The sequence below is a fragment of the Dipteris shenzhenensis genome, chromosome 12 (genome assembly GCF_047967505.1).
Source record: "Dipteris shenzhenensis isolate YYH24624 ecotype China chromosome 12, Dip_SZ_1.0, whole genome shotgun sequence".
Classification (NCBI taxonomy): domain Eukaryota; kingdom Viridiplantae; phylum Streptophyta; class Polypodiopsida; order Gleicheniales; family Dipteridaceae; genus Dipteris; species Dipteris shenzhenensis.
The window spans coordinates 51,004,461-51,022,599 of NC_141607.1; the positions used below are offsets into that span (position 1 = coordinate 51,004,461).

An 18,139-nucleotide genomic window follows, 5' to 3' on the forward strand; every position below is an offset into this window, starting at 1 on the left:
ATCACAATGTGGCCTTTTTCTTGTAATAAACTCTCACATGGATATTCATGCCCATATTGAAGAAAAGAATTCCATATTTCTTAGGCCTTCACTATAGAAGAGACTTCAAGAATCCCATGCTTATGCCAATCAAGATAGTCATGGTTTTTGGGATCTAGAGTTACATCCATTTGGAAGAGCAAGTTCAAAGAAGCAGTCGAATAGTATAACATTTGCAGTAGGTGCAACCGATCCTAAGATCAGCGATTCTGAATAATATTCGCATCGCTCAGACCCGACAACAGAAGAACTACAATGCTTGCCGTGAGGACATTGCATACCAAGAAGGAGACCTGGTTCCAGTCTACTATCCAGTGCAGAAGAAGGGACTTTGTGAGAGTTTTATGCACACTTGGTTAGGACCATATAAAGTGGTAAAACAAATTCGAAAATACACATACCGCCTAGAGCGCATTTCAAATAGGGTCACTTGCACTCATGTTTGTCGAACTAAGCCATTTGTTGCTTCGATTTGAGGGGAGAGATGTGGCATCATTATAGATGAACCACGTGCAAGTCCATTTAGCAATGCTGTGTCGATCTATGTGGCACCCAACTACAACTCCGATGGCAGTTGCCAAGGAGAGATGAATAAAGCATGACGAGCACCCAGGGGGCTTGGTTTCGAGTTCTCGCAAGAAAATAAAATTTGGAGGTGCGCAAGTCAAGGGACGACTGGACCAAGTGTCCAGTTATCACTGGCCCAGCCCTACGCGCTCAGCCCTCGCCGTGTCTGCGAACACAAATGCCTCCGCCCGCAACAGCACCCATCACCTCCTCATCACCTCCTCTGTCTTCTTCTTCTCCACCCTAACCTCCTACCACCCCCCTATATTGCTTCACCCTGCATTAATCGGCCCCTACTCCTCCCCACTATGGCCCTTCCCTCCCCCTCCGAACTCTGCCTCCACATCTCCCTCGTTGTTTTCTCACTTTCCGCCGGGCCGCTGCTCCAGCTTCCGTCTGAAACATCAATGCCCACTCTCATCCGCATCACACTGCTCTTTACCTCTGCCTCATCACTCCTGTACGTGCTCATCATTTTGCGAGGCCTCCCCGATGAACACAACCATCCCGGACCAGCTTGGACGCTGCTGAGATGGATAACGTTCTCCGTCTTCATCCTCGGAATTCTGCTCGCACTCTTAATTCAGGTAGGCGACACCCCTGTATCATCAAGCTGTCTCTTAATTCTGCTCCCATTCTTAATTCAGGTAGGCGACACCCCTGTATAGAACTGACTCGCAAGCTTCTCTTATTAGCTTCTATACGTTCTTTTCTCTTCTGCATACATCCGTTTCGAATCGGTTTTAGATCGTCGACGCACAGATCTCGCAGATAGCATTCTCATTCCCAGAGTTCCCAGAGTTCTTTCTGAGTACGTTTCTCTAAATGATATCTGTGTTTCGTCTGGGCTCATACAGGCAGGGCTTGTGGACTTGACGTTCTCTGAGCTACCCAACTTACAGTTACAGTAAGTTTTCCCACTACGCAACGGTTTCCACAGCGCTCAATTGAACTTTCCGTTAAAACAGTATTATTGTGATCAGCCGTAATCATAAAGGAAATCGCCTGCTCGGCTGTGTTTTTTCAGCATCTTCTAAACGATCTAGCACCTTGACGTGTTAGACAGAGCACAGACTGCCGAGATTCCTAATTAGCATTTTCTCGTATATTGATACATGAAATGTTTGGATCGCAGCTTATGCGAGGAGCGGATATAAATTAACCTGGCGGAACGAAGTTACTGCCAATGCCGGAACAAAGTGTCGGGCAGCTTGTGTGTGTTAGAATCTAGTTATCCAGACAAGCACGTTTCTTTCATGAATATCTATCATTTTAACGAATCCTAAATCGTTTTCGATTTTTAAGATCCCCGGGGGGCGGGGTTGTGTATTTTGAGCAATTTGTCATTCATCCATTGGGGAAAACATTTGTGTAGATTTGTGGAGCAGAGAAGCTAGCTTTCTTATGAAAGCATAATTCTTGTTGGAATAATTGTCATTGAGCTCAAAATTTAACAAGTACTTTTAGTTTTTCCTAAAATATATGGGTCACTACATCCAAATACAAAAAATCAAGCAAGGCAGTAAATAAATAAATGAAGATCCATAGGGGAACGAGCTCTTGCTTAGTGGCCTCCATGGAGTCTCCATGAGAGAAAGTGTTCTTATGTGATGTACTTTAAGATCGACTTCATTAATCAAGATTCAATTGGTACAAATGTTTACCTACAATAATCAATTGTAAGACATTATACTAATGACCTATAGCCCTATCACATTGTCATGAGAAATTAGTAGGTTCCCTTATTTTTCAAGAACAACTGGATAGATTGGATGAAGATAATCTTCTAGATTAAAAGGAGGCAGTACAAGGTATTGGGAGATTTTAACTTTGGCATTGACAGAGTTTGTACAGAAGCAAAACTTTTATAAGCGTAGAAGCTCTTTGTATGGAATCGTTGGTATAGGCATCAAGCATCGATGTAAAATACACAAAAAACTAACATCGATATACCTATCGAGCATCGCCACTATGGAATGTAATTTTTTTGTTATGCTCAAGCTAAGGTAACATGACCTTGGAAGGGTCAATTGGCATCGTTCCTTTAGAGGACTAACAATTGTAAATAATTAGTATTGCACTTAATGTATATTGTCAAAGAGACTTAATGCCAAGGTCATCGGTGAGGGTGAATGGCACAAACTAGATGTATCTAATGTTAGAGGCCTAAGTCCACCGAATTTTGAAATATCCCTTGAGGCAAATGATTAAAATGTACTCCAAGAGGGGGGTGAATGGTGCATTAACAAAAGGTCTCGGATTTGTCACATGTGGCATGTATATGCATCTAGGGAGTTGTGGGCTCTGTGGTGAGTGTGAAATAATCAATGTAGGATCTATATTATGATTTGCACACTACAAAGGTTGGCTGGGAGCAGCATAATCAAGAACTCTCTTGCCTTGTGATAATTAAATTAGGGCAAACTAGGGATTTTGTACCCCTATTCTACTCCACCATAAGTTAGCATAAAAGAGATCATATCTGTATAACAAGAAACTTTGAAGGGAAATGAATATATATTGCAAAATGTATTGCCAAAAATCCCTTGAAGGGGCATGGTACCATGACCATCACCAGCCCGACAATCTATGGAGGTAACCATTTCGATTTAGGTAGTAGAACAATGTTGGCTTAGTTACCAGGTTTTCATATAGAGTCGCCGTCGTGTTGAGACTTTATTTAGGCAAGTCCTACGAATCATCCATTGATTCACCCTACCACTTTTGGGTTCCACACAATTTGAAGGCCATGAATGAGGGATCATGTTTACCACTGCCATCATCAGTCCCCTTTTCCTAGGGGTTAAAGCAAATTGGGTTGATATCTCCTAGAGATCAAGCTAGTACCCCTTGGAACTATCTGAGATTTGAGACCAGGCATGTACCCCTTTCCAGAACAACTTACACGCACTCCATATATCCAACCATGCCAAGGGGGCTCCCTTTATATTCCTTCCTCTTCCCCACCAAATGCTTTCAGCTAGGTTGGGATCCCCATGAAGAACAATCTTCCCCTTCCAAGTCATCTTAAGGTAACAAACAAGAGAGATTTGTCTAGTGGCAATCTATGCAAAGCGGGCAATAGGATCTCACTATATAGGTTTTGAGGTCCAATATTGCAAATTGTATTGTTGTCAATCAGATTGTAGGTTGCGGCCTACTTCTATCTTCAAGGTGTCATGACTGGATGAATCTGTTGATTGTACATCGGTGTATTCAAGTCTTTGGCAAGTTCTTGACAAAGTTTGGCAGTGCCATTTAAGGGTGTTACTACATTTATACCTATGTTCTAGTTTGGTTCCTATTGTTAAAGGATGATGTGGAGCTGGACCAATATAAATTATGCAAGAATTTTGGACCAGATTTTGACAACACTCTCAATTTCTTCTTGATATCTTCTTAGTAGAGAAGTAGATCATGATGGATCAATGTGGGCCCACAACATGTCACTAAGAGGGAGTGCTTGATTAAAAGGTTATTATCTATCATTGGAGCAATGGGACATGGCATCTGCACAAGATTGGGAAGGAAAGGGGGGGGGTGAGAGAAGTTGTCACGGGGCACAGGGTAGAAATGGCCCAAGATTTGGGATGCTATGTGGACAGTAGATATGGGCAACATATAGGGCTAGATACAACAACAAATAAGGGTGCCATTTGGGCACCGCATAGATCACTGCATGGGTAGAAAAGTATAGGTATGTGGACACAACCACATAGGCATGGGGATAAAGGCCAGCAAAGGTGGCATAAGAGAGCCCATGTGTGGGGCAGCAAGGCCTAGAAATTGTATTGGAGGACTAGATGGGGGCTTATATAGACCAACCTATGATTAAGGCAAATATATGGGTTGGCCATCCAGTCAACCTAGTATGTGCATAGTCACCAAAAATGTTTCAAAATGTAGAAACATGAAAAGTTTCAAAAACGTCTCAAAAGAATTGAAGTTGTTTTGAAACTCAAACTTGTACTCTCTTGTGCCAAATTTTTGTAAAATATGTCCTACATATATTTAGTATGTTTAAATGATGATAAAGATTTGGAAATCCCAGTAATACTACCACAAACATGTAAAATAGTAGCCAACCATTAAAATTTAAGCATTTGTTATATTATAATCCATAAAAGAAGCAACCATCCACACAATTGTGATTTAGACAGCACATAATTGTCAAATGTCAACCATAATACATAAGTACTTAAAGTACTAAGGTCAAGTGTCAAGACTCAAGATTAAGATTCAAGTTTAAAAGTGATCAAACTTCAAAGCTCAAACATCAATTTTGAAATTTCAAATGACTTATGAGTCAAAATGCAATAAATTGAAAGTACTAACTAGCTAAAGTCTAGAACTTAGAATACTAGCAACTACTAGCTACTAGCTACATTCTCCTATCTACTCTTCAAGCCTCGAGGTCCATAGCTGTCTGCGATCCCCCCTTGGTGTCATCATCATCATCATCATCATCATCATCGTTGAATTCTAAGGGAGATGATGTATCTGAAGAAGAAAAAAAAGAGGAAGAAGATGTAGGTGTAGGTGCAATTGCAAGTGATATAGATGCAACCCCCTCTCCTCCAGTAGCTCCTCATTGCCTACGAGCATGGCATGTAGTAACAATTCTCGTTCTCCTCAGTCAGAAAGGAATAAACATCATCATCCTCATGTCTGGGATGGAGCAAATTGCCATCCTCAGGTACCCCCACAATTATTTTATTTGGGTCCACTTGGATTCTGGACCTTGTGCCTTCTCCATTTGCCAAAGGAGCTACAAGGTTGCATGGACATGCACAAGAATACCACAAAGATCATAAGCATCATACTTCAAATTTCAAATTTTAACATAATTTCCAAAATTTTAGATTTCATGTTTACAATAATTTTGAAATTTATCTCTCAAGCTGAGCTGTGAATAGTGTATTTCTTTTCTTGGTGTGTATCAGGGACTCAGGGGGTGCACTATTAACAAAACCTACATATCACGTGTGTTCAAGGGTATTTTAAAAATCCCTCAACTAAAATTTTTCCCCCAATAAAACTACCCATCTTTACTTTTGAACTAACGGATTTTTTAAGAAAGTTGAATAAAAAAAGCGAGAAAAAAGCCCTCTTGTTAGTGTAATCCTATTAAATTTTTTCCAAAAGTGGGATTAAAATACCCCTCCTTTTGAATGCATGTGGTACAGTAAATTGTTTAGAGGTGAAACCCCGAGATCAGGGAGAATACACTCTAGTTCCTCTCACATTCACTAGAAGAGAAATCCTAAGAGGACTCTAATGGCAAGCTCCCTCAAGGCCATAGTGCTCATCCCATACTTGTCCCACCATGAAATAGGCCTGCTGGGCCTCATGTATGCATGCATGAGCTATACCAAACTCCCCAAAGAAATTTCTAAATGTGAGGAGTTCATCCTCCATTGAGTTTTGCTAGATTGCATCAGGGTATGCTCTCTCTAAAAACTTGGTCCATCCCTGTGACAACTCCTCATCATCACCTTCACCCTCTCTCCTCCATAGAGGGTGCAAAATATAGGCCACTGCATGGATTGGCATATGAGACTTATTCCACCTAGTCTCCCATATGTCCATGATCACTCGAAGCCTACCATGACCAGTTACCAATGTGAAATTCTAAGTAAAAGAAAGTTCAAACTTCAAAGTCTCAACTAATACAAAGAAATCCATTTGAGCATTCAGAAGCTGAAACTTGTTACTATTTGTACATGTATCTCTACAACCAAGTATAGGTTTTCATTGCCTCTCCATCCTTCTCCATGAACTCATAGACCAATCCTATAGTGCAGCCCTCTTTGTCTATTAGGAGAAGGGTGATAAAGAGGGGTTTTACAATGCCAATGACTTCCTCAACTACATGCCAAAAGTATCCATAAAAAATGATGTCCTCAAAGGTCCTTGCCTTTGGTTTCCTAGACTTATCCCATCTTATCCATTCCTCACTCACAACCATGCATCACAAATTGGCCTTTGCTTTTACCAAGCTTGCCAAGATAATGAAAAGATAGGCAATGCGAGTTTTAGAGGGCTTCGAGATCTTCAATGTCCATGCTTTCTAAAATTAGCATGGGCTCTATGGTTTTGGGTAATGAAAGTAACCAAAACTCGTGTCTTATCAATCACCATGGCTACCCATGTAAGCTTGCCTATGTCCTCAATAAGGAGATTCCAAAACCGTGTGCTGCACAAGGTGTCAAAAAAAATATGGCTATACTCAGCCTATATCAATACACCCATGCATTGACAATTACGAGCATTGTTAGTTATGAACTAGACTACACTTTGAGGTCCCACATCCTCAATAGCCCTTTTAATATGACCATAAATATAACCACCTATATGAGAGTCCTTGCCTGCATGTATGGACCTAAGAAACCCCGTGCCGACACAACATGACATTGGGATGTCAATGAGAGGCCTCTTCTTTGAGTTTGTGCACCCATCAGACAAGATAGTGCATCCATTACGACTCCATGCTGCTTTAATAGGCTGCAACTCCTTCTCTACCTCAAGCCTCTCTACATGCAAATCTTGAGTGCACAGTGCCTCTGAACATAGAGGCTTAATGACAGTCTAGCATCTCAAAATGCTCGCACAAACTGCAAAAATGCAGGAGTACTAGCAATGTTAAAGGGAAGATCACACTCATACAAGAACATGGGACTCAATGTTAAAGGGGGTCACTTAGTGTAATATGTCTATATCACGTGCGTGCAAGGGTTCTTTTCTAAATCCCTATGTAACCTATTTGTAGTATTTCCTGGTATCCCCTCTGTAAATTTTGGGAAATTTTATAAATCCCCTTCTGTAAGTATATTTATTTTCCTAGAGGAATTTTAAAAGTCCTTATGTGAGTCATACACTACTACTTTTGGAGTCCCTTTAGGTAGGATGAGATATTTAAACTGCAAGATCTCTACATCACCTGCATTATTTGAATCTACACACAAAAAATTGAGGTACCGACTGCAATAATGGGCAATGCATAAGTTTAAGATGGGTTTGTGTCCTGATGATGCCATAAGGCAAGAGAAACAAAGAATAAAGACATATGTGCAAAAATTAAGAGGAACAAATATCAAACAAGACAAATCATGTGTGCCGTACACCAAGAGAAAAGAATTGTGCAAAGCCACTTGAAACACGTAAAGAGCTCAAGAAACAACCTTTATAAAAATACTACATGAAAGATTGGGAGCTTTTATAAATGCTTTATATCTTTCAATTTTTTAAAAACCATATGTATGGGTGTTTTAGCTAAGAGAAGGGATGATAGATTAGCCAATTTTACAAAGCATTCAATGACGATATATAATATTTATTTATTGCCAAATACAAACATCCACTAAGTCATATCAAACCATGAAGCCATGGTATTAAAACCATAGAGGCTACATTCATACAACATCTTGTTGTACCCGATGCCAAAATAGCATTTTTAAACTTGCTTAATGGCATTCATATAAACAAAAGTACCCAGGCGGTTGCAAATCATCCACTTGTGTGATTCAAGGTCCTGCAAAAAAATAATTTAAAAAATCCATCAAGAGAAATCAAACTAAACTCAGCGCATAGTAATAATCGTAATAAAGCTTTTATCATATTAGAAAGATAACAAAGAAGCCCCTACCAAGTGCGTTTAATGCCCCTTTACAAAGTCATTGAATACATTCCAATCATTCTCATCTAAAGTATACTTATTGCTATTACACTCATAGGTGAGGTTTGCCAATGCAATTACGCTCTCAATATTTATCATGTCAAGGTCTGTAAGGTCATATGTGAAGCATCTTGAACCTTTTGCCTTTTGATACCACCCAAGCTGGACTTCTACTCCAAAAGGTCTATCTGAAAGGTTGAACCCTCTTTTATATTCCACATACCCCCCACCAACCTTTCTCCTCATTTTTTGAACTCGTCCAAGGTACCATATAGCTTGTGTTTTCTTTTTTTGCAAAGATCTTGGATTGCATTTCCGTTTGCTTTTTTTTGTTTTGTGTTCTTCATGAAAGAATACGGCACAATCGGAACCTATTCCAAATAGGTTCTCATTTGATGTAGCAAGAGGTATATCTTCCTTAGAGTAGTATACTCCTTGGCGAACCCTTGTGAGTCTATCTTTAGAGAGTGTGGGATTTCCATTAAGTTGGCTTACCAATGTGGACTTGAAGAGAGTTTTACCATCAATGGTAACAACTGGGCTCACTGCTTCTTGTTCATCTAGGAGAGAATCCACCACATGTCTGATTTCACTTATGGAGGCATCGTTGTCATTATCATCTATTTCTGACACATGATCTGCTTGACATTGGTCTTCTTCTTCAGAATCAGATTCTTGTGAATATGCATCTGCAAATCCATTTGACCAAGGTTCCATCCACCACTTCATATTCTCACCCTCTGGCTTCATATGCAAACTTTCACACCTTTCTTGAGCACTTTTTAGTCCCTTCTTCAATGCTTCGATGATTTTATCATCAGTTGACACACACTCATAGTCCCCTAGATTAGCTTCTCGCATGTTCTCTTTGAGATTCAATTCTCTCCATACATGTTCTTGCTTCTTATGTGCCCTTGTAAATAGAGGACTATCCTCTTTGCATTCAAAGTGTGCAAGCCTATTCATACTACCTGCACTATGTAGCATATCCATCAAGTCATAAGCGCGTTCTTGTCCCACCATGCTTCCAATCTTACTAAAGAAGATTTCAACTGCATCTGAACCTGTAAGATGTAAAGGACACCTTAGGCCTGGACAAAATTCTCTAAAGTACTTGATCAGTAGGACCACAAAATGGCATGAGAGTTGCACATCTAAGAAAGCTTCCTTAGTTATGAAGTTTCTATTCAACGTATAGTTGGCATGATGAACAATCCAAGACCTCCAAATTTGAAAGAAAAAAGAGACTTTGCCCGCAAGATAGACTCGATCCACAAGATTCAAATGTGGAGATAAGAAGATGTCGATGTAGTCCCCAGCAATTTCAAGATAAGCTTGTGTTCCTAGCATGCTCCTCTCTTTTCTATGAATTCCATTGTTTGCCAATTCTCCCAAGCTCCATTGCACTTGTCTACTGCATATTCTTTGAGCTCCAGCCCAATTTTGGCGGTCATCTCGCCTAATGTCTCCCTCCCTTAGCATATGCTTGTCGATAGAAAAAGCATCATACACAATAATGACATGATTTAGCATGATCCAAACATTGCCAATAGCCAATTGACGCTTAGGCTTGTCAAGAACATTAACTAACTTTTTTCCATTATGTACAAAATCTTGATCATGCAGCCCAAAAACTTGATTTTCTAAAACTTTTGCTGAGAGAGGCCATCCATCCCATTTTATCCCAAATCTACTACCTCTTTTATCTAGATAATCGGAGATCATCAATGTTCTTCGTCGACTATCACCATCAGATGCATGTCCAATAATTGGACCACCAACCGTGGTCTTTAGCTTCTCATTCCATAAGTTTAAAATAGCATCCCATTGCTTGTGGACAAAACTTGCATCAAATCGGCCGCAAGTGCAATGAAGTGCAAGAACCAAGCGTGGGAGTGCATCATGCAATGGATTGGCAAGAAAAACTCTTGCACGTCCACCAATGACACAATTTTGAAATGCATCAATAATCTGATCATATCCTTTTTGTCCTTCTCCCACTTTGATCATGCATGTGGTCATGCACTCATGATCATCTACTTTATATCCATCAAAACCCACAAGCATGTCATCCTTTGGATTCCACCTACAAGCAATAATAAGCACAAGTCTGTAAGATCATATGCAATCCTCTTGCATTCAAAAACAAGATTTAAATTATGAAAATAATTTAGAGAAAAAGGAGGTTACCTTATCTGCTTCTTTATTGCAGTTTCATCTTCCACTATGATGAAGGGAATCCTTGACATGATTCCATGCTTTTCTTTTTCTTTTTCATAAATTTCAGTGATTGCATCAAAAAGATATCCATGTATACCAGGTACAAACTGAGTAGCAAGTCTTTGCCCTCGCTTTGTCGTTGATAAAGAAGGTCCATTGAGGTTGGAACTCAAGAAGTCATGTAACCTTGGACCTCCCCACATCCTTGCAACCTCAAATATTGCCTTTGTGTTCTCACTATATCTTTGTCCAGCACTTGACTTGATTATGTTTGTGGCAACATCTTGTAGAAAGTCCCATAAGGCAACTTTACCACCAAACTTTTCCAATCTATGGGCTTCGATTATGTTGTTGCAAAATCGTTTTACATCCTTTCGATTGAGAGACTCTATGCTAGCTTCTCTTAAAGTGCGGACTCTTACTGAAAGAATGGCAACCTGAGACTTTGCCCACCATAGTTGCTTAGAAAGGTCTCTTACTCGTCTTTTAGCAAAAAGAGTTGCATTTCTAAGCTCACTCTTTGTAAGATAATCTAGCCTTCTTCCACAACCGGTACCCCTATCTCCTCTCTTATTCTCAACCTTCTCTTCTCTATACAATCTCATTCTAAAGTCAGCAAGTTTAACTATCCCCTTGCAATGGTGGCATGTAAAGTCTTTAAATGGTTGCCCATCTTGTGAAATGCGTATGCAACTTATGTGACGAAAGCATCCATCCACATGAATATCAGTACATCCATTATTTAATGTCGCCTTAACATGACGCTCTATAAACCAATACTTCCCACCACATTGATCATCTAAGAAAGGCTTTACCTTGACATACTTGTTACCTACTTTGACCTCATGGCTCCAAAGGCCCCAACATAGCAAGTCAAAATTTACAAAAGAAGATTCATTTTCTCTATTAAAACTTGAATCAATAGAGAAAGCACTCGTACTTGGGCTTCTAGTTTTTGTTGAAACCAAAAAGTTGCTAAGAGATCTTTGCTTTGGATCATGCTCCTTATCCTTTCGAGGACGCCCTCGCAAGCCAGTGAGTGCTACCTTTGGATTTTCATCGTTTCTCATGAGCGACTTGATATGAGAGTTTGACTTTGTGTGTTCATTGAGAACCGTGTACAAATCTGATCTTGGAGGACATAAACGCAACCATGCATCATCATATTTGCATCGCACCTTCACCAAGCTTTTGTCCTTAAAATCATGTATTGTAGCTTCAACAACCTCAAAATCCCAACCTATTGAAATGATAGGAGATGAGTAAGAGACTTAATGTAAGAAGATGGCAAATATTGATTGAGGAATAAAGGAACAAATAATACCTTCATTTGTGGACATAAAAGATTTCATCTTCTCTATTGCATCTTCTATCTCTCTTTTGTCATCCTTTGTCGGTTGATGCACTACTTTGGGCATATCTTCTTTTCGTAGTCCTCGAGCAACCATATACTTGAGCTCATGCTTTTTACTTTCCAATATGTGAAATCTCATGAAGTTCGAGAAGCAATTGTATGCTGCATGCTTGCCTTCTATCAATCCTTTACCATAAAGTTCATTACACTCATGACACCAAATTCGCACATGGGGCACCCCATTGAAGTCCTCAGAATGCAACTCAAACTTATCATCCCTTGACACTACCATTTCCTTTAGCTTTGATCTAACTCTATTAGATTCACGTTGCCAACATTCAAGAATAGTTGGGCTTAGTAATCTACTAGAAAGCTTTGAAGACATGTGCACTTGGGCATCAAGATTTATGTCATCAGCTAGTTGAGTGCAATGTCGTTTACATGGATAAGGAGTTTCCTCTATGCGGCATAGACTTCTCTTGATGTGCACTAAGAGTTGATCATTGATTGTCCATCGTTCCTCTTGCCGTTTGGTTATTATATATTCGTCCTCAACAAACTCAAAGGGTTCCAATAGAAGCTCATCACCTTCAATTTGTTCACGAACATGAGAGAATGTGGGATGACCTGTGTCTCTTGTCACCCTAACAACACCTAATTCCTCCTTATTATCATAGTCAATCACTTGAATCCTGAAAAAAGATGCCATGATAGGAGACCGATGTACTTCAAAATAAAATGAGAACCTTAATTATAACCCCCCTCCACCTGTGTGTGCATGACCTGCAAAATTTAGATTGCCAATTTGTGCATAACTGGTGAGTTTAAATTTAATCATTATAATAAAAATTTGTATGCATGACTCGTGGGTTTGAGTTTAACCATAATAAACACAAACTCTTCCCAAATTAATACACAATTCTAATACACAAATATAAAATTTTGAAAAAAAATAAAAATACATTCTAAGACACTTTACACTTTATTAAATTCAAATACTATAAACACATATACTAGTATTCAAAATGCAAGAAGTTACAGCACGAAGATAAAAATTTGAGAATTTAAAAAATATATAGATTATAGTACTTTATTAAATTCAAATAGTATAGATGCATATACTAGTATTCAAAATGCATTAAAAGAGTAACATTATAGTTTATAAACAATATTGTCCAAGAGTAGCTTTATAATAGAATCGGATTAATAAAACTGAGGCATCATCTCAACTGCAGGCCGTAAACATGCATGGGGTTGAGTGTTAAATCTTGCTAGTCGATTATTCATCTCGGCCAGTGTCATTCTATTTTGTTTTTCCACAAACATATGGTTAGTTGCATTGAAATAAATCTGCCGCAACTTGCCACTCCATGCTGACTGTTTTGTGTAATCCTCTTTGAAGTAGTATTCCTTACACTCCTTATAAAAATTAATAACCTCTTTAATCATGTATCCCATGGCAAACACATCTGATTCTTTACTGTAAGCATTGGTGTTCTCAGGGTCGATTATTTCTGGAGCTTGCCAAGGCCGGAGTCGATTTTGTCTTATTGCTGTACTCTTCTTGATCTTATAAGTCACATCATCCATATCTGGAGTACGCTTCACAAAATTAACAGCTTCTCTTGATTCACTGTATCGAAGCAGCAATCCCCAATCAATGATGCCAACCCGTGGACTATGATTCTTAGTAAAATCTAGCATGACATTGAAAGGGTGTAGATCACAATGTATAATGCCTTCTTGGTGTACAGCTGCTAATGCATTAACCAATGCGTGTATGATGTCTGGGGTAGCTTCCACAAATGCCTTTAATCTCGTAAGCTGTACATCACTTAGTATTGGATCTGGTTCTCTCCTAGTGACTCCATTGCCTTTCAAGCATAACACTTGCTTTCTAAAAGTCCCTTTCTCAAAGGGTAGCTGCATCATCATGTCTCCAATACTCCCTCCATTGAAGTATGGAAAAATGTTGATCCAAGGCAAGCTTCTAGTAAATCCTATGCATCTGACAATACCTGGATGTAAGATTTGCATTCCATATTCTTTGTCAAATGACTTTAAGGTGTGAGACATGTTCGGGACCTTTGTAGCGCTTTGCCGCATAAGTAATACTTCGAGGAAAGAAAGAGATGCCATTAAAAGTGACTTTAAAGCATACTCCAAATGAGCCAGCACCAAGATTCTCACCCTCCTCTATAGCCTCATGGGGGATACCTAACACAATTGAACAATCACCATTCCTAAATGAATGTGCTTTGTGAGAAGCATCCCCGCGACTACCGTCAATAGCTAACCATGCCTCAGAAGTTGGATCACATGAATGTTTTGATTGCTCATATCGCACTCTCTTCGAAATAGTGAAATGTGAATCTATGTCTTTTGCCCTCTTGCTTCTACCCTTCTCCTCTTTCCACTTCAAATCCCAAAAACCTAATTTTTCCATGTCAATATTAGGAGGCACGTCATCTCGCAAGTCTTTTGCACATTTCTTCATATTTCCTATGATGCTATTGATCATGTGACGTACTCCACCTTCATTCATTTCACTCTTGGGCAACGTCTCTCCCATTGTGTTGGCTATGACCTCATTGTAGAAACACTCTATCTGTATTGCATTGCTAGTTATGTCTGTTATTTGCTCCTTGCTCATCTTACTTATCCCTATACAAAGATGCCGCCTAATGACTTTGAGCCAATTTTTCCTTTGCTCTGCTTGCATCTTTTCACAAAAGGATTTCTGACAAAACATGCATGAAAAAACCAAGTATTGAGAGAGAATCTAAAATATATTCATATTTTAAATAATCAATGAACACAAAGTTAATTACAATAAAGAACACAACGAACTCCATTCTTATGAAATTTGCATCATGCTTACATGGGCCTACCATTTGAGTGTGTGGAGAAGTGTGTGTTAGACACTAGATAATCGACATTGGAAGAGTATTTCAAATAATATCCAATGGTTGATGACCCACAATTGATTAAAGATAAGATTCAACTTAGAATCCTTATACATAAGCAGCTTTCAAAGACCCCATGGATAGGCATTAATCAAAGACACAACTATCATTGGCTCTAGCATTGTTACCTTAGATGTATGAGCATGAATCTCAGATGTATATTTATTGGAAAGTTTACAACCTCTACACACTAGCATTTATGCAATGGTCCCCTATATTCTACACAAAATATTTCCAAAGAGGACAACAACATCAAAAGTCGAATAAACGACCAAGTGTTGAAGCCGAAACTATCTTACAACACTGATAACCTACAACGACACTAAAAGCCAAATAAATGACCGTGTGTCGAAGTTTAAACATTTGTTTTATGAAATAAGCTACGACAACATTGAAAGCCGAATAAACGACCTAGTGTTGAAGCCTATTTATTTTATAAATTATATATCTAAGAAACAACACCAAAAGTCGAATAAACGACAAAGTGTTGAATTCTATTACTCTTCTAAGGTTGAGAGACGACACATACAGTCGAATGATACGACCAAGTGTCGAGCTAGTTTCAAAACAATGAGAAGGAGTCCTTGTAAGGACATCAAAGGTTGAATATTACAACCAAATGTCGGAATGCAGACTTACTTACTTAACCGCACATATAATCGAATAATACGATCCAATGCGGAAAGATAAGCACCATGCAAATGCATGGCCCAAGTAATTGACTCAAATATTACATTACAAATCAGATGATCGACGTATTATGTCGAAAGGCTATATACGACACTACGTCGATATCTAATAGTCATGTAATATCAAGCATAAAGAAGTTATGACATCGACATATTATGTGAAAAGACGATACTACATCAAACGTACGCAAAGAAGAAAAACCCAACAAAAATTTTTTATGAACTGATCAATAACAATGTTGAGAGGGAAAATGTGCCAAAGGGTAGGTTATTCAGCACAGAAAGCAAAGCTATCATATCTTTACCTCAATTATAGTTTTGATTTTGGATTGATAACCAAGCACAAAGCTAACAAAGAGTCTCCTCGGTGGCCTGCACAAATCCACGGACAATTAATCAAAATCCTCTCAGTAGAAGGCAAGCTATAATCGAAATCCTCTCAGTAGAAGGCAAGCTATAATCGAAATCCTCTCAGTAGAAGGCAAGCTATAAAACTGCACTCAATTTCTCTTTCAATAGACATAGAACTTTTAATACAAGTTCTAAATTTAAATAAAATATTGACATGCAGTCCGAGGAATTCGCACAGAGGGTTAATGACAACTGGAAAACGAATGAGGAGGACGAAAAAACGAACGAGAGGGTTAATGCCAACTCACTCAGGACCGTACGTCTGAGAACCGAGTCATGCAGTAGGCAGACAGAGACACCCTATGATTTCGTCAAGTGTGGAGCTTCCGTCAAGGGACAGACAGACAAGGGCAGGCAAACATCGTAGCCACGCACAGGAGCAGGAACACATACGCAGGCTGTAGCCAAACGCCTCTACGATTTTGGAGCGCCCAAAATCAAGCATGCGATGCGAGACAACGTATTAATAAGAGGAGACCAAATGAGGAGAGGAGACGCAAGACAAGGCAATCATTATCTACCCACATCCTACATGAAAGGTCACGGTGACCGAAAATCTGTGGACTAACTCTACAACCAAACTGAAGAGCTTTCAAAATCAGTCGAAAAGAACCCAAATAAACTAGCACGAACGAGGAAGAATACCTTCTACAATATTGTTGACTTTACGTTCTAAGTATGCAAGGTTGCAAGGCTTTTTGTCACATACAAATATATCGGTGTCATCATTGTAGTATAAGTGTAGCTTAGGACCTCAGGTTGCATTCCGATGAGAGATGTAGGCTTAAGTGTGGGAAGCAAACATCATGCATGCTTGTATAAAAGGAATGTGCATCATAATGGTTCAAGTAATGAAGATTTAGAAAGGTTTAGAAAGATTTTAAGGGTTAGAGGGAGATTAAGGATTTAGAAGGGGTTACAAGGTTTAGAAGACACTCCAGGGTTTAGAAGAGGTTCCAGGGTTCATAAGGAGGATCCAAGGTTCAGAGTAGAGTACATGGTGTAGAACATGTCTCCCTCATAGATCATGGAGGTCAAGGATTGAGGAACTAGACTAAGGGAGTAAGGATGTAAGGGGAGCATAGCCGTGAGAGAGAAAGAAGGTGTCAGAGCATCGGGGTGGGGGAAAGATAGGAGAAGGGAGGCGGAGAGGGAGAGGAGGAGGTGCAAGGTTGGAGGAGAGGGAGAGAAGGAGTTGCAAGGTTGGAGGAGCAAGGTTAGGACATGCTTTTATGGAGTGCAAGGGAGTATAGACACCTGGAGACAATTTTTCTTTTTTGGGGGAAAAAAAAAGAATTGCCTTTTTTTAAACTATGGAGACAAAATACACAATCTAATGTCAAACATATTTTTGAAATAGTTACTTTTTGTTAAAATTGGAGTGCCTCAAGATCTATGGAGTGCTCTAAGGTGGATGGAACCTATGTGGTGGAAACATGATGAAGAGAGTGCTCATGACATGTACCTCAAGTCAATTAGGTTCCAAGATGGATTAGCTTGGACTCATAAATAGAATCTTGAGTGTATGTGCATTTCTCTATTCACCAATACATGATAGGCCTCTTATATAGAGAGTGCCCTTAGAATAGTCAACACTTGTGGGATCCTCTGATCCACATCTCTCCTTGTGGATGTCCTCGATCCACATCCTCACATCATGTAGTCCATGTCCAAGGGTGGCTACTTTAATAGATTCCTATACCATACCTTAGTCTCTAATTATGTGCACATGGCACCATATCTCAACACCTCCCCTTGGTGCCATGATCTTTGGCTACCACAAGGTGGTCAGATGTGGGTATTACATGATCAAATCCTCTCCTGGGTGCTTTCATAGCTACTCTTAGGTGGTCACGTTTGATTTACAAACGTGTGGTGGGATAAAGGTGGCAAGGCTTTTGCTTCTGAATACATGTTATTCTTGTCATTCTGCTCATGGCTTGATGATGACTCCGTGTAGTTGACCTGCTGGTTCTTCAATCTACAATCTTCGTCCTTGTATCTTCAATACTTTATGTGTGGATGCCATGTTTTGGGCTATGATCATCTCATGCACTTGTGCTTTTTGGCATGCTTTTTGCGTTCATGCGTTGCTTTAGCCTCGCTTTAGCATTTGTTGCAAAGGTCTTACCATGAGTTTTGTTTTGTTTCAATGGTAGTGTCTAATTGCTAACAATGATTCTGACTTGACAACCATGTAGAGCTCAAAAAGGTGATC

At 39.4% G+C, this 18,139-nt stretch overlaps 1 protein-coding gene across 1 annotated transcript; it reads left to right on the forward strand.

Moving 5' to 3' along the window:
- The first annotated feature begins 842 nt into the window (after positions 1-842).
- LOC147896355 (uncharacterized) lies at positions 843-1,982 on the forward strand. Its single transcript, XM_087382141.1, has 3 exons — positions 843-1,193; positions 1,464-1,513; positions 1,742-1,982. The coding sequence occupies exons 1-3, from the start codon at positions 915-917 to the stop codon at positions 1,761-1,763; spliced, it is 351 nt and encodes a 116-aa protein (XP_087238267.1). The 5' UTR covers positions 843-914; the 3' UTR covers positions 1,764-1,982.
- The last annotated feature ends 16,157 nt before the right edge of the window (positions 1,983-18,139 follow it).